Source organism: Alosa pseudoharengus, unplaced genomic scaffold, assembly GCF_046254945.1.
Source record: "Alosa pseudoharengus isolate Yale_2024_CS ecotype anadromous, Long Island Sound unplaced genomic scaffold, YU_APseudo_1.1 YU_APseudo_1.1_scf_23, whole genome shotgun sequence".
Classification (NCBI taxonomy): Eukaryota; Metazoa; Chordata; class Actinopteri; order Clupeiformes; family Clupeidae; genus Alosa; species Alosa pseudoharengus.
The window spans coordinates 31,916,537-31,936,404 of record NW_027468685.1 but is presented as its reverse complement, the minus strand read 5'-3'; the positions used below and the strand labels follow the sequence as shown (position 1 = coordinate 31,936,404).

The following is a 19,868-nucleotide window of genomic DNA, read 5'->3' as shown; positions in this document are numbered from 1 at the left end:
CAAAAGTTCAGGAAAATACATTTTAATTCAATGGCGTTTTCAAGGTAGACATGACCACCCATGACCATGACCATAACATTGTATACTTGTTAGCTCATGACACAATAGCGTTGTCTATAGCAGAATTCAAAATACAATACAACAATGCACATGCAAATGATAGTTAAAGCAAACAGTGTAATCTTTTGACTTTTGCTTTCCATGCACCATGTAGTTTTAATACAGTCTTTATGTGCTGAGATGTTTAATGACAGCTTTACACTGATGAGGTATAATGTAATTATATTCTATAACAGCAACTTCATTTACAATATGTTAACAGCTATATTTAAACAGCGTTAAGGCACATCCACTTCCAAGGTTAACAAAAGGATATTTACAGAACTTTACATTATGTACATATTCACAGTAATAGTTTCCCGACTGAATTCTCAATCCTTAAGATGGAAAGCTCTAACCCACATCAAAAGTAGGTAGCAATTCAGAGAACATTTGATTAAAAAAAAGGTCCAGCATACATTGGAATGTCAGAGAAGTGGGTTGTTTGGTAAATAATAGTTAATTCATGGAAGAAAGATGTTATAAATGGCCATTACATTTCTCAGACCCAAGTGTACTGATCTCAATATTTTGTCTAGATATCTCTATGTTCACCTAAAATATACACAACACAAACCATATATTAATAGCGCAATTTTAGGCTGATATGGGCAATCTCATAAAGACCTGAATCACACCTTGATTTACAGATATGTAGACAAAAATAAAGTAATCCACGACACACCTCGACACAAACTTTCACAACAGCACTTCCCTTTTATAAGCATATTTGGGCAGTGAGAAGAATACGGTAGAACAACACAGTAAGATTAAGATCAAACTCATGTTGCAGGTTTGCATTTAGCCAAGAAATATATTTTACAGGTTTGCAGGAATCAAAATAAAATATATATAATATATTCTTTAATCAGGGCACAGGAACAAAATAAGTGCAGAATATATGTAAACTCTCAAAATATTTTAAACAGATTTAATAAATACTTAAATATGATTGTTTACCTCTGTTACTAACAGTTCTGGATCTGCCAGACAATCTAACCTACATTCAGCAGTATGACAGATCTGCACAGTCCTTAGGAAATGAAAGCTGTGAAGTGCTGTGCTGAATAATGCAACATTTGAACCCATCCACCCCTGGCAATTATTCTGACTTGGACATGTATATCTGAAGGATGTCCGTTCAAGTATTGAGCATGGTCCCAAACCCAACAAGAATATTAACCCAACCAGAATATTCTGAAAAAGCAGTCTTAAAGTGACTACCCTAAAAAGGGATTAGCCTCACCTTGTAAACAGTAGAAAATACATTCATCATTCACCATGAAGCTTTGAACGTGCACATTGGATGGACAAATACATTTCTTCATGTCAACTGTATCCATTATTAGAGGTGAATATAATTAAAAATGGCATATCCTATTACACCCTATGAAAATAAATGTAACGTCACATTTCTTAATAACCCCACCCTAAGAAAAGGTATGAATTCCATAGTGCATTATCTTGTCAAGTGCACCAATATCACACATGACACGACATCAATCCCATTTGGCCAGGCAGCAGGTGCACTCGTAATGCCAACCAAAACAGGTCCAGGCTGCATCACATTATAAGGTTTTGTGCAACAAAATAAATAAAACAGTTGGTATCTTGTGAGATATCGGTACAAAACGGTACATTTGTGGTCTGAGATGGAGAAGGCACAGTCAAGTCTCATGGCTCAATATCACTGCCCTGTGAAGGCTCCGACACCTGTGGAGACTATGCAAATCACCATCTTAGCGCTCAGATCCCCAAGCAGTCGAGTCCCACCAGCTGATCTTGGTTTTGGTCAATCAGCTCATCCTCAGTTTCAGGAAGCAAATGATTGGGCTCAGACTGGTCCACAGACATTTAGACAGAACTACCCGACTCTGTGGATTCTGATTCTGAGTCTGTCTCTTTCTCCCTAAGAAAAACACAAACCCAACTGTTAAAGCAGAAGGAATAGATGGGTAAGATATATCAGCCAGTGGTCTGCATATGAATCACAGCCCTCAAGGTGGAGTTTGGTTGCCATTTGCTTGAGTCACCATGGCAGCATAGTTTATACTTACTACAGGGGACCGTAGACAGGAGTCCCCCCCCAATTTCGTCCTCCAGTGAATTTCAGCCAATCAGATTACCAGCAATGTATTTTAACAAAGATGCAATTGCTATTTTAAGATGGAGAAGTCAACTGGAAAGATAACAAGAACAAGATGACTATTTGGCCTTACTTAAAATAAGTGTTTTTGCTGTAGGTTTGCAGTGTGCAGAGACTATTTGTGTGACACAGCTTGTGTTGCTACATGCTAAGTTTGACATCGGTTACTATCAAAGGAAGGTCTTTGTTTTGACCCAAAATGCAAAAGTCATGATTCAGCCAATTGCTGTTGTTACACGGAACAGAACATCCCTCCCTTCACATACACGATAGCAACGCCGCAATGGAGCCCATCGCTATTTATATACCAACTAGGGCTGTGTATTGGCAAGAATCTGGCAATATGATACATATCACGATACATAGGTTACGATTCAATTTATTTAATTTAAATATTGTGCAAAAGGTGATATATTGCAATTTTCTAAGTCTAATTTTAGAAAAACTTAAATTATAAAGAAGACACCATACACATAAAATGTAGGTAAAAAAAAAGTTTGCTTTAGACAAACAATTCTGTACACTGTACAGTACAGCTCTGCCTATGTTCAAAAAAAAAAAATGACTACTTCTATTTCATTCAGTTGTAGTTCTCAGACTTGGGGGTGGAAAGAGCCATGACACTATCCCCCTTAGTGAAATTTTGCTCTTACCACAATTTTCAGTTATTGCAGCCACTAACACAGTATTAATGTATGACCTTTGGTGTTTGGATAGAGCACATACAAGGGCCTTACCGCTGGTGCTGTAGCATTTTGCGGTTCCGTTGCCGTGTTTCCTCATTTATAGGGTAGAGAACGAAGATCACAAGGCCGATGATGAGGAGTCCGATGGGGGCAGCTGATACCAGAATCTTGAGTGTCAAGCCTACCTCCTCTGGCTGTGTGCAGCCGCTTGTGATGTACCCTGCAAAACTAACATATGCAGAGGGAAAATATGAATTCCCAGAACTATCAGGGCAAGTGGAGATTAAGCCACACACATGTACATGGGTGGCTTAAATCTAGTGAACTGTCTGTGACCTTGAACCCAACCAGACTGTTTTTCTGAAGTCCTGTGTTTTACTTACTGATTGGGCGTAATCTGATTAAATATCAAAGTCAGGTTGCTGAGGAGACCAGGCATAACTCCTGTATGCTACAGTGTCAACGGTACAACAATAATGGCCAAGTATGTCCAAATCCCACATCAAAGCCTCAGTTGACTTGGGAAAGTAAAATGTGATCTTTGTATATCACATTGCACTTTTCTGCTTTTTTTCACTTCTGGTTAGACGCAAACTGCATTTCGTTGGCTTTGTACTTGTACTCTGCACAATGACAATAAAGTTGAATCTAATCTAATCTAATCTAATCTGAAAGAGCAAAGGAATTGAAAGTGGATAGTGACCTTAGGTTTGAACTGTATGTTGTGTGTGGCTGGGTAGACATGTATGTATGGTGACTACATGTGTTAAGCAACTTACTGTAGGCTCAGAGTCGATATGCCAAGTGACACTCCAGAGGCAAACTTGGTAAAGAAGACATAAAAAGAGTAGAATATAGCTTCGTGGCCTTGCAAGTCAGGGTTTTTCACTTTGAAGTCATCAACAACATCAGGTAGCATAGACCTGCAGAGCATAGTACAAACACAAAAAGGACATATTTATGGAGGCTTAACATCAATTAATATAAAAAATTAACTGCACACAAGGTGCGTGCATCTGCATAAGGTGGATGTAAAATCATTGCAGACACACAATTGATAGAAAGTCAACACTTAGACAGTCACTTCAGCACAAACACAGTCATCCAGGCAAAGGTAAAACCGTGTACCAAAATCACACAGTACAGCCTCCAAGCATCTTCCATCAATCCTATGTTTACGCAACACATCATCAACAAGCTATGCACCTCAGCAAGAGTATTTAGTGCTCTCAAGGTCACTCACCATGGCAACAGGAATGCGGCTGCAACACTGACACCAGCCACAAATGACACAATGTAGGTCACCACAAGGTTGCTCCTCACAAAAACCACCAGGACCAGGAATGGTATTACGAACTAGACATCCATACAAATCAATATAGTATATTTGTTAGTGTTTGCCATATAAATGGTATATTTGTTATGTATTCCCTGCAAGACTGTATGAGAACATGAGTTTGTGTGTATGCATTTGTGTTTTTTTCTTTTCAGTAGAGGGGCAGTGAAAATTCTTACCGGAATCCCAACAAAAACAGCTGTCTTCTTGCCAAAGCGCATAAGAAACCACTGCCAGAAGGGAATAGTAAGGGTTGCGGCGAGCTATGACAGAAGTGAATAAAAAAGGCATTTATTTAATTACAACTTCTTACTACACATTAAAGTCAATAATAGAGAGTCCTTGATTTCATCTGACGAATTCACACACTCAAACAGCTTCTTTTGTTTATGAAATGTTGCATGTGTCTAAAGAATGCTGTATTTATTGTGTGGATTAGTAAGTAAGTACATAAGTAAGTAAGTATTTCTAAGGCACATTTTCTAGCAGAATGTCTGTCACTTTGAGTGACCAAAGATACACACAAACAATACACACAACATTAATACTCAATATGAAATCCATAGGCATCTCCCTTAAAGTTGATGACCTTCCTTACCATGATGACCAGTAAAATATTCTGGAAGTCATTTCGAAAGCCAAGTGTGTAGCAGCAGAACAGCGCAAAATTGCCTTCCAGGAGCTGTGGATACATACATACAGTAGAGACACATGAGAGTATAGCCAAACCTGACATCTGCAAATGCTCTCACAAAACCAACATAAAAAGAAACATGGCCATCAAAGTGCTTTGGCTTGGGTAGAGGTACATGGGGCATCCTTATCCATACTGTACGGCTTACATTAAATACCCCTTAATGCTCACCATGAAAGCCAGAGAAGTGAAGAGAAAGCCCATGACCAATTTGGTGTACGGTCCATGTCCCATTACCAGACGAATACCCTGCCAGAATGAGATGGGCTCATTCTTTGTTTTTCCAAGATCTAGAGGGGGATGGTGGAGTGGGTATCATCAAAACAAACAAACATAAATAACAACAAAGCATGTGGGTTGCATTAAAATCAATCAAACCATCATTGATTAAATACACAAAAATCTAAAATCTGAGAGACCAACTGGCTGTGCTCACCTTTGCGCTCCCTTACTCCAAAGAACAGAACCACAGCACACAGAACATAGATTGCACAGATGATACCTGAAGCAATCATGTAGGCTTCCCTCTGTTGGACATGACCAATCAACAAAATCAACAAAAAAAGCAAACACACAATATTTGCACACATTCATCATAACAATTTGATCTTTTAATATTTGTAAAAGTTGTAAACTTTGTAGATCAATATGTACAGATATATCAGAACGTCAACTCTGAAACTCAGAGCACATGTGTTTCTAGTGGCTTTTAACACACTAGATCTCATTCGGTCTGGGTGATGTTAAAGAATAAAAACAAAAAACTGCACAGCTATGGTCAATAACATTGCAGTCCTTCTTGATGTCTTACTGTGCGGGTGAGGTCGATTGGCATCAGAGAGAGATGGCTTGGATGGCTGGCATTTTGATCAGCATCCAGTGGAGTCAGGGTAGAGTTGATGCAGGGCGTATTGGCCATGCCCACTATTTGTCCCTGGATGCCTGTACCAATAACTGTACCCAGGACCTCCACCGTCATTCCTGGCAGTGGTCAGACAGTGGTCAGCATTAACATAAAGCATTACCATAAACTTCTGATTAATCAGCATCTTATTTAATATAAGGGACTTATCACCTTTTTAGATGTATGGTATTAATTTCAAGTAGTATACTGTATGCCCTCTGTGGGCAACACAAACTGGTAGGCAGTATGGGATGACTTACTGTAGGCGGTGGCCGAGTCTCTCTCTTTCTGCTCATGACTAATGAACATTGTGAGTGCAGAGTACGGCACATGGAAACACTGGATGAGGATACACAGGAATATATTTTGAACACAGGAATATATTTTCAGCAATTCATTTGTGCTGAAACAGTGATGAAAAGTGGAAGAGACTAGACTAGATGGGTTACTTACTGTCTGTAATGTCTGGAAGAGGCAGTACCACAACAGGTACCAAACCACCTTGCCCTGGTCCAGATCAGGCACATACCAGATGAGGAAGTAGGAGATAATAGCAAGTGGAGTAGACAATAGGATCCTGGAATGGCAAACAGTTGAGTTAACAAACTATTAACAGTTTATTTACAGTTGGGACATTGTATAAAATGTGAATAAAAACAGAATGTAATAGTCATATTTAGTTGCAAAAAGGACACAGACAACATATTAAATGTTGAAAATATATGTTAATTTCGAATTTGATACCAGCAACATGTTTCAAAAAAAGTTGGGACGGGGTAACAAAATGCTGGAAAAGTTGTGTGGTGATAAAGAAAACAAAAGGAAGAATGTTTCACAACTAATTAGGGTAAGTGGCAAGTGGGTATGAAAAAGAGCATCCCAGAGAGGCAGGGTCTCTTAGAAGTAAAGATGTAGGGGAATTCATCACTCTGTGTAAACTTGTGTCTTTTGGACCTCAGATGGCACTGCGTCAATACCAGACCTGTTTCCAGACCTGTCATTGTATGGGCTCAGGAAAACCTCTGATAACCACTGTCTATGTGCACAGTTTGATACTCAATTCAAAAACTGAAGCCAAAATTGTAACAGCTACAATTGTATTGAGACATGATACAGAAAATACCACCCTCTTATCTGGGCCTGAGCTTGTTTAAAATGGACTGAGGTAACATGGAAATAGGTTCTGTGGTTAGACCAATCAAGGTTTTCCATTCTTTTTGCAAATCAGACTCATCTGGGCTAAAGAGGAGAGGGCCTATCTAAGTATCCAACCTATTCAACTTGTTTTAGTGCTCAGTTTGAAACCCAACATCTATGAAGGCGTGGAGGAGCATTAGTGCCTACAGCATGGGCATCTTTCACATCTGGCAAAGCACAATCAATTCTGAATGATGTACACAGGTTTTGAGCAACATATACTGCCATCCAGGCAATGTCTTTTCCAGGGACGACCTTGAATATTTTAGGAAAACCATGCCAAAAGGAATTCTGCACATATTTAAATAGCATTTATCCATAGAGGAAGAGTCCAGGTGCTAAGATGGCCTGTCTGTAGTCCAGATTTAACAAAATTAACATAATATTTTCCATGAAATATTCCACATTTTCATTTTCAACATTAGATATGTTGTCTATATCCTTTTGGCTGCTAAATATGGGTTTACGAGACTTGTATATTATCACATTCTGTTTTTATTAGCATTTTACACAATGCCCCAATTTTTTCTGTTTTGGGGTTGTAATACTGTAATAATAAACTGTATTTGTATAGCACCTTTCATACACAGAATACATGTGCTTAACATTTGGAGCATTTAACACAATAATAGAGTATAATAATAATACAAACAAACAACCAAAAAAATAAATAAAACGTCAGAGATTTGTAATTAAGTAAAAATGAATATTCACAAGATGGTAAGGAGATAGATACAACACCACATACAATACAACTAATGCAGTGAAAATGAGAAGACCCTGTAAATAGCAGCAGTAGAATGTAAAACAATGTGAAGAAATAGGCTACAAAAAAACAAAAAAAACTAAAAGCTCTCATATACAGGTATGTTATATATATACAGAATTTGGTGGATAATGTGTAAAAGCAGCTTCTCTGCTTTGCTTGTGGAGCACTTTGGGCACAATTAAAATATTAACATTGGAAGAACATTGAATAAGAACATTGTAGTGTATGTACACTACAAGTCAAACGTTTGGAGAAAATTTCCATTCCACTCCATTATAGACAGAATACCAACTGAGATAATTTGCATTGTTTTTTAAGCAGGGCAGCAGTTTTCAGATTACATTATATGCCTACATAATTGCAAAAGGCTTCTCCAATGTTTTCTCAGTTAGCCTTTTAAAATGATTAGTAAATAGAATGTGCCTTTGCAACATTGGATGAATGGTTGCTGATAAAGGACAATGTAAATATTTCATTAAAGATCAGCCATTTCTGGCCCCAGCCGTGGCGCAACTGGCTGGGGCACCTGCACTGTATGCCGGCGACCCGGGTTCGATTCCCGCCCCATGGTCCTTTCCGGATCCCACCCGACTCCCTCTCCCACTTACTTCCTGTCATTCTCCACTATACTGTCAATTAAAGGCATAAAAAAGCCCCAAAAAATATATACTTAAAAAAAAAGAAAAAAGAAAAAGATCAGCCATTTCTTTCTACAACAGTCGTTTTGGGTTCAAGCCCCAGCAAAATGGCCTGACGACACCAATGTCCTCCAGGATATATCTATATCTAGGAAGAAAGTGATCGAATTATGTGAAACTATGCATGCATGCAACCTCCAACCTATGTCCCTGGTATGACAAAATTAAATTTCATGACTTTTCCAAAAGTTTCAATGAATTTACTTAATTCTATGATTTCAGGCCTGGAAAAAGAGATTTTACAATTCCATGACTTTTCCAGATTTTCCATGACCATGGGAACCCTGTATAGTGAAAGATTCAGAGCCAACAAAGGGAGGTTGTAAAAAGTGGGTCATTCCGTGTCAGATCAGATAAGGTTACTGCTACACCGTCTCAGATTTGGTCAAACCTAGTCTACATCATGAATGGGACCCAAGACAAAGGCCTGTAAATTATTTCTGAAATCCGGTCTTCATATTTTAGCCTCTGATATTAGGCTACTTCAGTTTGACATCATGAAAAATACATTTGCCCTGCCACCACTGCGAAAGCCTTCCTGGCAGAATTTCCAAAACATTAAATATCTGGGTTCCCACTCTAAGTCAAATGTAAAAAATTGCATGACTTTTCCTGACAAAAAAACTGAAATTCCATGACCTACTATATAATGAATGGTATAATATACCTACCAAAAATTTCAGAGCAGCCGCAGAGCGTTCAAAATCTTTTACTTTTTTAGAGTGGGAGATGAATAAATGGGGATTGAATAAACAAAGTTGGGCTAACCACAACTACAAGCAGTAAAGCTAATAACCAGATATACACCAATTCTGCGGGGAAATATATCTGTATTAATGTATTTTGGCAAGTAAATTTTAAACTGCAAAACAAAAACATATTTCCAAGACATATTTCCAAGAATGATCAAATTCCCTGACTTTCCATGTATGGAATAAACTTCCTAAAATTCCATGATATTTCAGGGTTCCCACAGGTCATGGCATGACGAAATTTAATCAATTACTTGTACAAACTGACAACAGTCTAGGTTTAAGCTCATGAGAATGCAACCCCCCCAATAGACCCATCTTTTTAATGCAGGCTACTGCTCATTGCTGCACCCCCCCCCCCCCCCCCCAGTGATAGTTAAGTCACTGGGAATATAAGACATATTCAGTTGTTAAAGATCCATTGACAAACTTGGATCTGTTTTCTCTTATTTATGAACTTATTCACTCTTATTTATATAACTACACACACACACACACACACACACACACACACACACACACACACACACACACACACACACACACACACACACACACACACACACACACACACACACACACACACACACACACACACACACACACACACACACACACACACACACACACACACACACACACACACACACACACACACACACACACACACACACACACACACACACAATAGTAACCCACTTAAAAATGTTTATGTACTCTGGAAGGAAGAAGGAAGAACTGGTTGAGGAAGATTTGATTGGTCTAGCCTGCAACACACCACTGTTGTCTGCCCAATCGGCAGCCTCCCCCACCCCCTTCACGGCATGCTTCTAAAATGCATTTCTTCCTCCCAAGTTTGAGGCGGCAAAATAGACTGCATCTCTAGACAGCAACATTTCTGCCTACATTGTCAATCTGTGGTGAGAAATCCCATGATGCCTCTTTTCAACACCTCAGATCTGCTGCATTTTCAAACAATGTGTGTCTGCTCCTTGTTTGTTGTGCTACCATGTCTACTTTTGGATCTAGTTATTCCAAAATGTAGCTATAAGATACTGCAACAATGTTATCATCTCAACTACATATAGCCTACTTTAGTCAACTTAAATACTAAATTAACACCAAACATTAACACTCACTCACTCACACATCTTCCTTCCCTAATACCCCCTTCACATATGCCTTCAGCTGATGTCAATAAAAATCCGAAACACACAGACACCACTTATGGCTATACGTCACTGGTTTCTTGTTACACCAGGGAATAGCAGATCTCAACCAGTTCTTTAAAGCAGCTTGTGTTTTTATGTATGCTGAGAACTCTAAAAGCAAGAACAAGCAAGTTCATCTGTTTGTAGCCTGAGGGCCACTTTGTGTGTGAGTGTGTGTGTGTATGTGTGCGTATTCAGTAAATGTCCGAGTAGACAGTGGCACAGAAGTAAAAGTGGAGGGGCATCGATGAACCTGGAGATGAAGGTGAAGGATGAGGACTGCTTGAGCCTGAGCTTTAAAATGTCAGCCATGCAGTACTAAAGTCCTGCACCCATATTCAGAAAAGTATGCTTTGACACCCAAATATATTTTATAAAGGCATTCCAGTTTTTAAAATATCTATCTATTAATGACAGGAACTATCTATTAATGACAGGAACAATCTATTAATGACAGGAACAGTGTTTGTGTGTTATTCACATATCTGTCGAACCATTCCATTCGTCCGACTGATCTCAAACTTGGCAGGTGTCTTGCAGATGAGATTGCGGAAATAGGTACATAATATATTTTATTGTTTAAGTATAATACAGCGATGTGGCTCATGGCAGATATCACGGCTATTGTTTAAATTTCCTTCTGATGTGTAATAAACCATTGTAGCCATACATTTAACAAGTCATCGTTATATCACATCAATTGAGTGTTTTCTGTAGGCTACTTACTGTGTGACATTGGTTAGGCTATAAACACGTTTTTATAACTAAACTAAAACTAAAACTAAACGTATCAACAGCCTACCACTGTTGCAGAAATCTTACACAAAGAAGGTATCCTTTTGATTTTTTGTACATTTTTGCACATTCCAACATAAGGAAGCAGCATGGGAAACTTGTCGTTTTTCTGTCTTATTTTCAAACTATTTTTCCGAGCCTGATGTACAGCTGTTTCAAGAAGGTCTGGTGTCCCTTTGTTATGACACACTTCCTGCAACGGTCACTCGTCTCTAAATGACTTAAGGGTGCATTCAGAGCACCTCGGAATGACAAGGCTACTTTGTTTTTCCGACAGCAAGTGTTCAAGTGCTTTGCCATCGAATGTGTGACAAACACGGATGCCACAACAAAGGTTAAAACATACACTCACTAATCCTAAACAAACAACTGTATTTTCTTAAAATATAGTGTAAGATGCTCATGAAAGAAAGATATGCAGCTTTTCAAGTGATAAAAAGGGCAAATTCCCAAGTTCACATTAAAACTGTTGGACATGAAAGGCCACATGGACTACAAACGAACTACAATGTGACGACAAAAGTGATGACGAGCCCCTAACTGGGCAACTCTGTTAGCAAAATCTAGCCCCAGTTTCCGACCTCTGACTCACACATTAAGTGACGTGAATGACGCGGAATGATGATGTTTTCACTCACTCGGAGAAAGGTTTTTCCGAAGCCCATGAACGCTAGGTTACTCCCTCTCCTCTCAAGGAGTGGCAGACAGAGCGTGATGTCACTTACAGGCTACCAGAGACTGTTTTTCCAGTCACATCGTTGCAAATTTCATATTACAATGTATCATTCCACAATCATTTAATTAGGCTCAACATATAGCCCTAACTCAAAACAGCTGTTAGGCCTATGTCATTTTTATCTGTAAAACTGTCACATGCAGCCATGCTATAAGCATTCTGCTTACTGCACATTATAATAATATTCTAGATTCATTATTGAATGCTTAGCCGGAATGATGTTTTCCCCTCATCCTATCTTTAAAGAAGGCCTACCTGAGGGCATATAATTGGGCTATAGGTTTTCTACAAGAATAGCATGTTTGAATGGGCACTGCTGTAGTCCAATATACTAAAATACCCAGAATGGCAACCATTTCCACTTGCAAAATTGTACTATAGTTATGCATTTAGAGTTCAATTCAGTTGCAAAGGTTGACATAGGGGGCAATATTCACTAGGACGGTACCATAACCACATGACATGAGTAATGAAACAAACTAAACGGCAGATTTCTGTCCAGCTGTGACATAACAAAATCTGACTGAAATTCCACTTTGGTGGTGTTTTTTTTTTAAATTGAAATCCTTGATATTGGAAGAGTGTACCTTTCCTACAGTCCCTCCGTCTGTTTTGTTACAACTAGACAAATGTTCATGGATTCCCTCTGAAATTTTAATTAAAATGTTGATTTACACCTACAACCACCAAACACACAGGCATAGACAGAGAGAAAGACACACACTGACACACACAGTAGAGCTGTAACAATATGTGTATTTGTACCAAACCTGTACCAAACATGTATTGGACCTCAAGGTTCAATACATGCAGCAATACTGAGACATTTCAGAATACCGGACATACAGAAAATCTGCCGGACTTATGTTTTAAATAGCCATAACTGCCTTTACATTTAAATGGCACTAAATCACAAACTATATATTTCCACAATGCACCAGCAGTTTGTTTAGGATCAGCTTTGCACAAGCAGCGGAGAAGACCACTTTTATTCTGTGACTGCTGTGCACACACTGCGAACAAGCCGTGGGGCAGCCGTGGCCTACTGGTTAGCGCTTCGGACTTGTAACCGAAGGGTTGCCGGTTTGAACCCCGACCAGTAGGCATGGCTGAAGTGCCCTTGAGCAAGGCACCTGACCCCTCACTGCTCCCCGAGCGCCGCTGTTGTTGCAGGCAGCTCACTGCGCCGGGATTAGTGTGTGCTTCACCTCACTGTGTGTTCACTGTGTGTTTCACTAATTCACGGATTGGGATAAATGCAGAGATCAAATTTCCCTCACGGGATCAAAAGAGTATATATACTTATACTTATACAAACACTAGCCTACATAATGCTACAGAAGTGCATGCAGTAGTGGAGAATCGTGGAAGTCAAATTCTCAGTGGATCAGTAGAGATCTTTACTGAAAGTTTTAGATGGGCGACTGTGACATCTTTTTAGTTGGCCTGGATTTCACCCCTAAAATGGGAATAGTCCCAAAAAATGACTTGAAACCATGCCTAATAAATCTGAGTTGCTGCAAGACAACTGCAATTGACTAATCGCAAGCCCCGCCCATCCAACGCGTATGAGCCAATGGCAGTCCAGTAGCTCTGCACAAGCAGACACACTCCGACAACTTCAGTTTACAGCTCCATAGAAATGCATTAGGAGCCGTGATTTTTGTCAGGTTTTATGGGATTTTATGGTGATAGGAGTTGAAAAGGACGGCCAACGACATGTGTGGGATTAACGCGAGACCGATACACAGAATAATGGCTTTCAATCTTAATTAGGCCTTCTGTAATTATGTTAAATTAGATTAAATTATCCCTTCCCAGCTCTCCCCTATTTTAAGCAAAGGGTTAAAGGAGAAGTTCGATGTGATATTGACCTAAAGTGTGTTGAAACATGATACAGAGTGTGAACTTTTGTCTCATAGCTCATCTCTGCTTGTCCCCTGCACTCCGAAATCTGGCGCTAGTTAGCCGATGCTACCAACAGGTTTTCAAAAGGGGTACCTAGGAGGTAACTCTAAACTGTAGACCAAAACAAAAACAAAGCTTTCAGAGAACACACACCCTAAAAATAGCATTAGGGGGACACTTACCACGGCATCATACGGCCAAATCTTGTCCAGGGGGTCCGACTGACCAGGAAACCCACAGTTGGGTCAGTTATGGCATCCCATGCCCGACCAACAAACAGGATAATGGAGGCATAAAAAGGATCCAGCTACAAAGAGAATGAAAGCACATCAGAATAGACTTGTAAAACCATTATCAGGATTTTAAGAATCAGATGCTTAAATTAAAAAGCCATGTGTTGATATTCAATCCTGAATATCACTTAAATATCAGTGTGTTGATATTAAGGTCAGTTTGTCTAGAGAGTGGGACATCAGATACACTACAATGTACTATACTGTACTGTATGCATGAGTCATTGATCGCAAACAAATTTGCAAGATAAAAGTCTTAGAACCTCAGAGGGTGTGTGTCTGCAGGGTAAATAAGGCGTTCAATATAATTCTAAAACAATATGGGTGAACATTACAAACTGCTTAGGGTCAGGTTTAACCAGCACTGTATCTTAATTAACAGTTAATCAAGCAGTTCAAGTTAGTGGTAATTGTAACAGCCAGCTGACCAACCCCACCCCACCAACCCACTCACCCACCCAGATTCTCCAGCCAATAATGGTCTTGATAAGCTCTATAACTCTATAGTCATTTTCTCAGTTAATAGGAGAAAAGCCTTTTCCACCCATTTATTATCTGCTACAGTGGCTACATTGTGTCCAAAATTGGCAAGTTGGCTGTTTCAGGGACCGCACACTGAGTGGATTAAAAGAAGCCTGCTCACCCAGCCATGAAGAGCATTAGAGCCTATACACAACGGGCATTGAGAAAGGTTGGAAAGGGTCATGTCCTCCATTTGAAGTTACAGGTCATGTTTTTCCCCATTTTGCTGATGGAGCAAGGCCCTTCCATCTGAAGAGAAGTCAATATCCTTGACAACCTACCTGAGCAACATCCAACAAGTATATCTGCAGGAAAAAGCCAAGAGCACATCCTGTGATCTGATAGGGTGCTCCTCCGACGGCATAGCACAGTTTATTGCAAATGGAAAGCCGACTTCTCTGCTCTCCCTACAGAAAAACAGAGAGAAAACTGTGAATAACTGTGTGAATAACTTAACAAAACATTCACTGTACTGTTTAGTGGTTCTAGCAAAGATTGTAGGTAGGCGGAGCAAGATGCCTCATTACAAGTCACTTCCTGAGTTCTTAAGTCATTTGAGTTACGCCAACATTACTAAATGTGAACAAATAATGATCGTCATCATTTTGAGCCATGTTAGACTACTTTCAGGAGGTCAGAGACTCCATGGTTACGGCAAAAGTAAAGTGCAATCTGAAGAGATGTGGAACGCTTACAAACACCAGCAATAGCATAGTTAGAACTAATCATTAGTTTACTAGTGGGGAGCCCATATTTTAGCAATATACAGTAGCCTAGTGGGTGAGTTGTTGTTAATACTTGACCTTAGGAACCACAACCCTGCAGTGTGCATAGCCTTGGCAACTATTTGGAATGACTGGTCAATCTGTCTTTCACATGACCAAACACTACAAACATTCATTTGAAGACAACACTAGTTCTAGCTTTGTGTAAAAACATGCTTTGAAATTGGATAACTGGTTCGTACGTAAGGAGCAGTATCCAGTTGTCAGTACTCACTTGGTTATCTGGTTTGCTATAATTTTGCCTTGATAGGATGTGCTGAGCTAATTCACAATCTGACTACCTCTACCACACAAAGTACACACAAAGGATCTTTCTGGTCTTATTCATCAATTTTACACTCTCAAAAATGTCTCATCATGGAGGCCATGTTTAAACATGAATATATTTAAACACTTTATTCCTAGCCTGCCCAAACTTTGTTGGAAGGTTGGAAGAGAAAAAATGTTCTTAGTATGACTGGACCATTACATTTTTGCACTGCATTGGAACAAATTGCAAAACTGGTGATATTGGGGGTCTTGTAAACTAACAACTATTTTTTTGTACCCACATGGCATTAATCAGTATTTTGTCTTATACAATACTTTATTAATGTTGAACCAATATTTGAGGTCCCTGCAACAAATACAAATGAAGACATCATGGATGAAACAAAGTGTGATTGTATTTTTTGGTTATTTACATAGGACTAAAATGATATGCAGGGTGGCTAGATGGAATAAGAAAATAAATGTGGGAACAGCACAGTTTATGGTCATTTCATGTACAAAGTACCAATGATGTAGTACTAGAGTTAAGGGAAGTACAGACCTATCTTCAAAGCGAGGGGTCAGGTCAATGAGTGCAGGTGCAGTGCACCCCTTTTCCTCTACCTTCCATACAATACTAGGATCTAGTATGTGGGCATGATCATGCACATTTCCAATGGTATTTAGGCCATTCTGCAGATGACAGGCCTTAAGTTCCAAAAATACCCTGCAGCACCAAGTACACGCTGGATATGCTACCACTGTACAGCCACATGCATGCAGGCCGACCAGAAAGAATATATCCCATGACAGAAGTGTCTGTATTAGAGGAACTACTCTTGAAGAAGCAGATACATAGCCTAAAAAATCTTATTTCCTCAGTGTACGTGTGTACTAATCTTGTGATACTTGCTTGCAAGAAGATCAACTTATTGCGCTGAAATTGCTAAATAATAAATTATTATTTGTCTGGCATACAGCACACATCTATGTTTGAGAACGTTTTACCACACACACACACACACACACACACACCGACACGTCACGTAGTCTTTACCCACGTACGTACGCACGACGCACTGCAGCTCACACCCAACCCCGGCAAGCACATGCAGCACAGAAATGACATTTCGATAAGTTAACGTTACGTTGAATAACGAACTAGTTATACCTGTAACGTGAGCTGGTGGCATAATACGCACAGTTCTGAGCATAACCCTTATTTATTTTATTCATCCACAATTGGACAAAATGTGTAGCATAAGGACTTAATGGGGCATTGTTGCCTTGCCTTCTACATTCTTCAACTCAGACAAGGTGAAGTTTTCGGTAACGTTAAGACAAGTTAACGTAACGTTATGCCCCTCACACATTCAATTTGATTTATGTAACTTAAATGTTAACTTAGGTTAGACAAATCCTCTGTTAAGTGACAGTAGACGAAGTTAGTAAAGTTAGGCCAAGTCCAGTTTTTTTCGTGTGAAGTTAGTTCGTTACGTTAGCGTAGTAGGCCTACTAGGTTACAAATCCCTGTCGAATTAATTTAATGCGATCTTTTAAATTAAACATTAAATTACTTACCTTTCCCGCTAGTCCTATGGCATCAGGGTCCAATTTAACATTGACATTAACGTTACTTAACAAACTCGCACTGGAGTGTTCCACTCCTTCTCCTCTAGCCATAGCCCTCTAAACTTTTTCAGCAAAAATCAAAATAACAAAGCCTAAGGATGCTCTGAAGCCTAAAACAAAGCCGGATGCTCTGAAGCTGTGTAAACGTTAACTCGCTAACGTTAACTAAGAACCACTTGACTGTCTGTAGCAGGCAGCCGACATTTATTTTAAGATTTTTCTCACTGACTGCCAGTTAGTGAAATAGTCATCGACGCCACTCCCTCCCTCATTCATTCATCTTCCACGTAACCACAAGACCTAGCCTTTTTAAGATCGCATGATCGGGCGGGGCTCCAGGGCCAGCGGGGTGGTGAGCTCATAGAATATTTGTGTCATTGTAGGATAGGCTGCTATGGCATTGTCGGTCTTGCTGAACCTGTCTCTCATACACCGAAACACAAATTAGTAGTGATGGGTAAATGAAGCCTCGAGCGCTACTCGGCACATTTCCCTAATGTGCCGAGTAATGTGTCGAAGCTTCGAAACATGGAAGATAAGGAAAACACAGCGACATCTGGTGGTTTGCATAAAGCCCCGCAGTCACGGACTAGTGAAAAGAATGCCTACAACGTTCAACACAATGCCAAAGCTTCGAAATGTTCTCATTCATTACATTAAGTGTTGCAAGAAATGTGCATTTCTGTTTGTCTCAATTCAATACAATAAAATACGATTAGGCAACATAATCCCGTCACTCGTTATCACGTGAAGATTGGTGTTTCCGTGGAGGCGTGAAATCATGTTATCCCAGTCAATGATCCAATCGGTCTCCCATCCACTTAACGCCCGCGGGCGAAGTATTATCAACCTCAACACGCTATGGACGAGAGTGAAAAGGAAACGACCAGGCGCCTAATTAAACCAAACCCTACATGGCCTGACATAGTTTGACGTTTCATGAATCAAACTTTTAATAAAAGGAAAATATTATGTCAGCCTGTTAGGCCTACATAGAAATTATTAGCCTGTATTGCTTTTAAATGACATGATTGAAGTTGAGACAAGATTGCATTTGCAACGCAGACACGTTTTAATGTCATTGTTCTAAATCGCAAAGATTTAGGCTAGGCCTAGGCTATTTCTTCTTTATTTCTATGTGCATGATATTATGGATTATGGACATTTTCCGTAAAGAAAAGAACGTAAATTCACAAACAGAGAAAGCATCCTATATAAATCAGGGCTACCCACAAATTTCGCCTGGCTCTTGCAATACAACACAATACAACTCATTCCGACACTAGAGCGGGTGCCCTGGTTCACGCAATTCAAAGCCTTTGAATCAGATTCCGAAGCAGTCACGTGGGTGTGTCTCCCAAACGAAGCTTCAGACGTCACACTCTCAAACCGAGGCCTCGTTTGTCATCAGTCACGTGATTTTTATGGAAACGACACAAGCCTCGAACCGGGGCTTCATCTGGCACGCCCCTTTCTGCTCGACACAAGCTCCGAAGCCTCGCTTCATTGGGCACATCACTACAAATTAGGTAGGCCTAGTATGAAGTTATTTTAGCCTGCACGCTCAATGCACGCAATTGGATAACACTAGGCATAGATCATGTTTACTCTGAATGATTTCCAATGTGTAGGCTACTGTCCTCCAACGTTGCAGCGTTGTCTTCATCCGTTTAGCTGGGGTAAAAGTAACGTGCATCATTGCTCCTTGTCTCGCAGAGACAATTCCATTGTGCTCTCGCGAAAACTCCGGATTTCCAGGGTACAGACCCAAGTATCCCTGGCTGCAAATTACTTTGCTGCCACTAGGGTGCTTCTAGAATTCTAGGCTAAAAAATACTGCACATTCTCTCCGCAAAAATAACGCTTGTCAATGTGTCTCTATCTCCTACTCCGTCCCCTAGGCTACTCCTGCAACTTCTGTAATGAGTGTGTGCATAGTGTGTGTTGTGTATGTGCATCTCGCTTGTGCGTGTTCGCTTGTGAGTGTGTGGGGGTAATGGTGTGTGTGTGCCTGCTTCCCTACATATGTGTGTGTTTGCATGTGGGTGTGTTTATATGTGTATGTGCGCATATGTGTGTGTGTACAGTATCTGTGTGTATGTGTGTGTTTATGTGTGTGTGTGTGTGTGTGTGTGTTTATGTGTGTATGTGTGTTTGTGTGCGTGTGTGTGTGTATGCGTGCGTGTGTGTGTGTTTATGTGTATGTGTGGTTGTGTGTGTGTGTGCGTGCGTGTGTAACTGATATGGCCACCCATGAACAGAATTCTACTAAACTTGCCATGCATTTAGATGGTGTCATAATGATCCCACACTTCACATTTGTTCAGAGTTGAACATGTTAGCCAAAGATACCTGCGATTACAACGGCTCGTTTTTACCTGTTCATTTTTAACTAGGTGGCGCTACACCTCAAATGAGTGGATATGGGATGTGTTGACATGGCCCCTGGAGACCAA

General features: G+C 39.9%; 1 protein-coding gene and 1 long non-coding RNA gene across 3 annotated transcripts in view; one reads left to right on the top strand and one right to left on the bottom strand.

Annotated features, from left to right (window-relative positions):
- The window catches only part of LOC143140279 (uncharacterized), a 171,848-nt gene that overhangs the window by 103,388 nt on the left and 48,592 nt on the right, over positions 1 to 19,868 (top strand). The gene's annotated exons all lie outside the window — the stretch shown is intronic.
- On the bottom strand, positions 7 to 17,666 carry mfsd2ab (MFSD2 lysolipid transporter A, lysophospholipid b). Of its 2 annotated transcripts, XR_012990735.1 has the most exons (15): positions 17,362 to 17,666; positions 15,028 to 15,153; positions 14,114 to 14,238; positions 6,319 to 6,442; positions 6,126 to 6,204; positions 5,773 to 5,942; positions 5,398 to 5,488; positions 5,133 to 5,251; positions 4,866 to 4,949; positions 4,447 to 4,530; positions 4,175 to 4,287; positions 3,711 to 3,854; positions 2,983 to 3,159; positions 2,157 to 2,278; positions 7 to 2,008 (listed from the first exon to the last, which is right to left on the bottom strand). XR_012990735.1 is itself a non-coding variant. In XM_076302386.1 (14 exons), exons 1-14 carry the CDS (start codon positions 17,461 to 17,463, stop codon positions 1,954 to 1,956), a joined length of 1,593 nt encoding a protein of 530 aa, XP_076158501.1. In that variant the 5' UTR covers positions 17,464 to 17,666; the 3' UTR covers positions 7 to 1,953. The 2 variants fall into 2 exon arrangements, 1 of the variants encoding a protein (XP_076158501.1); XM_076302386.1 differs by lacking the exon at positions 2,157 to 2,278.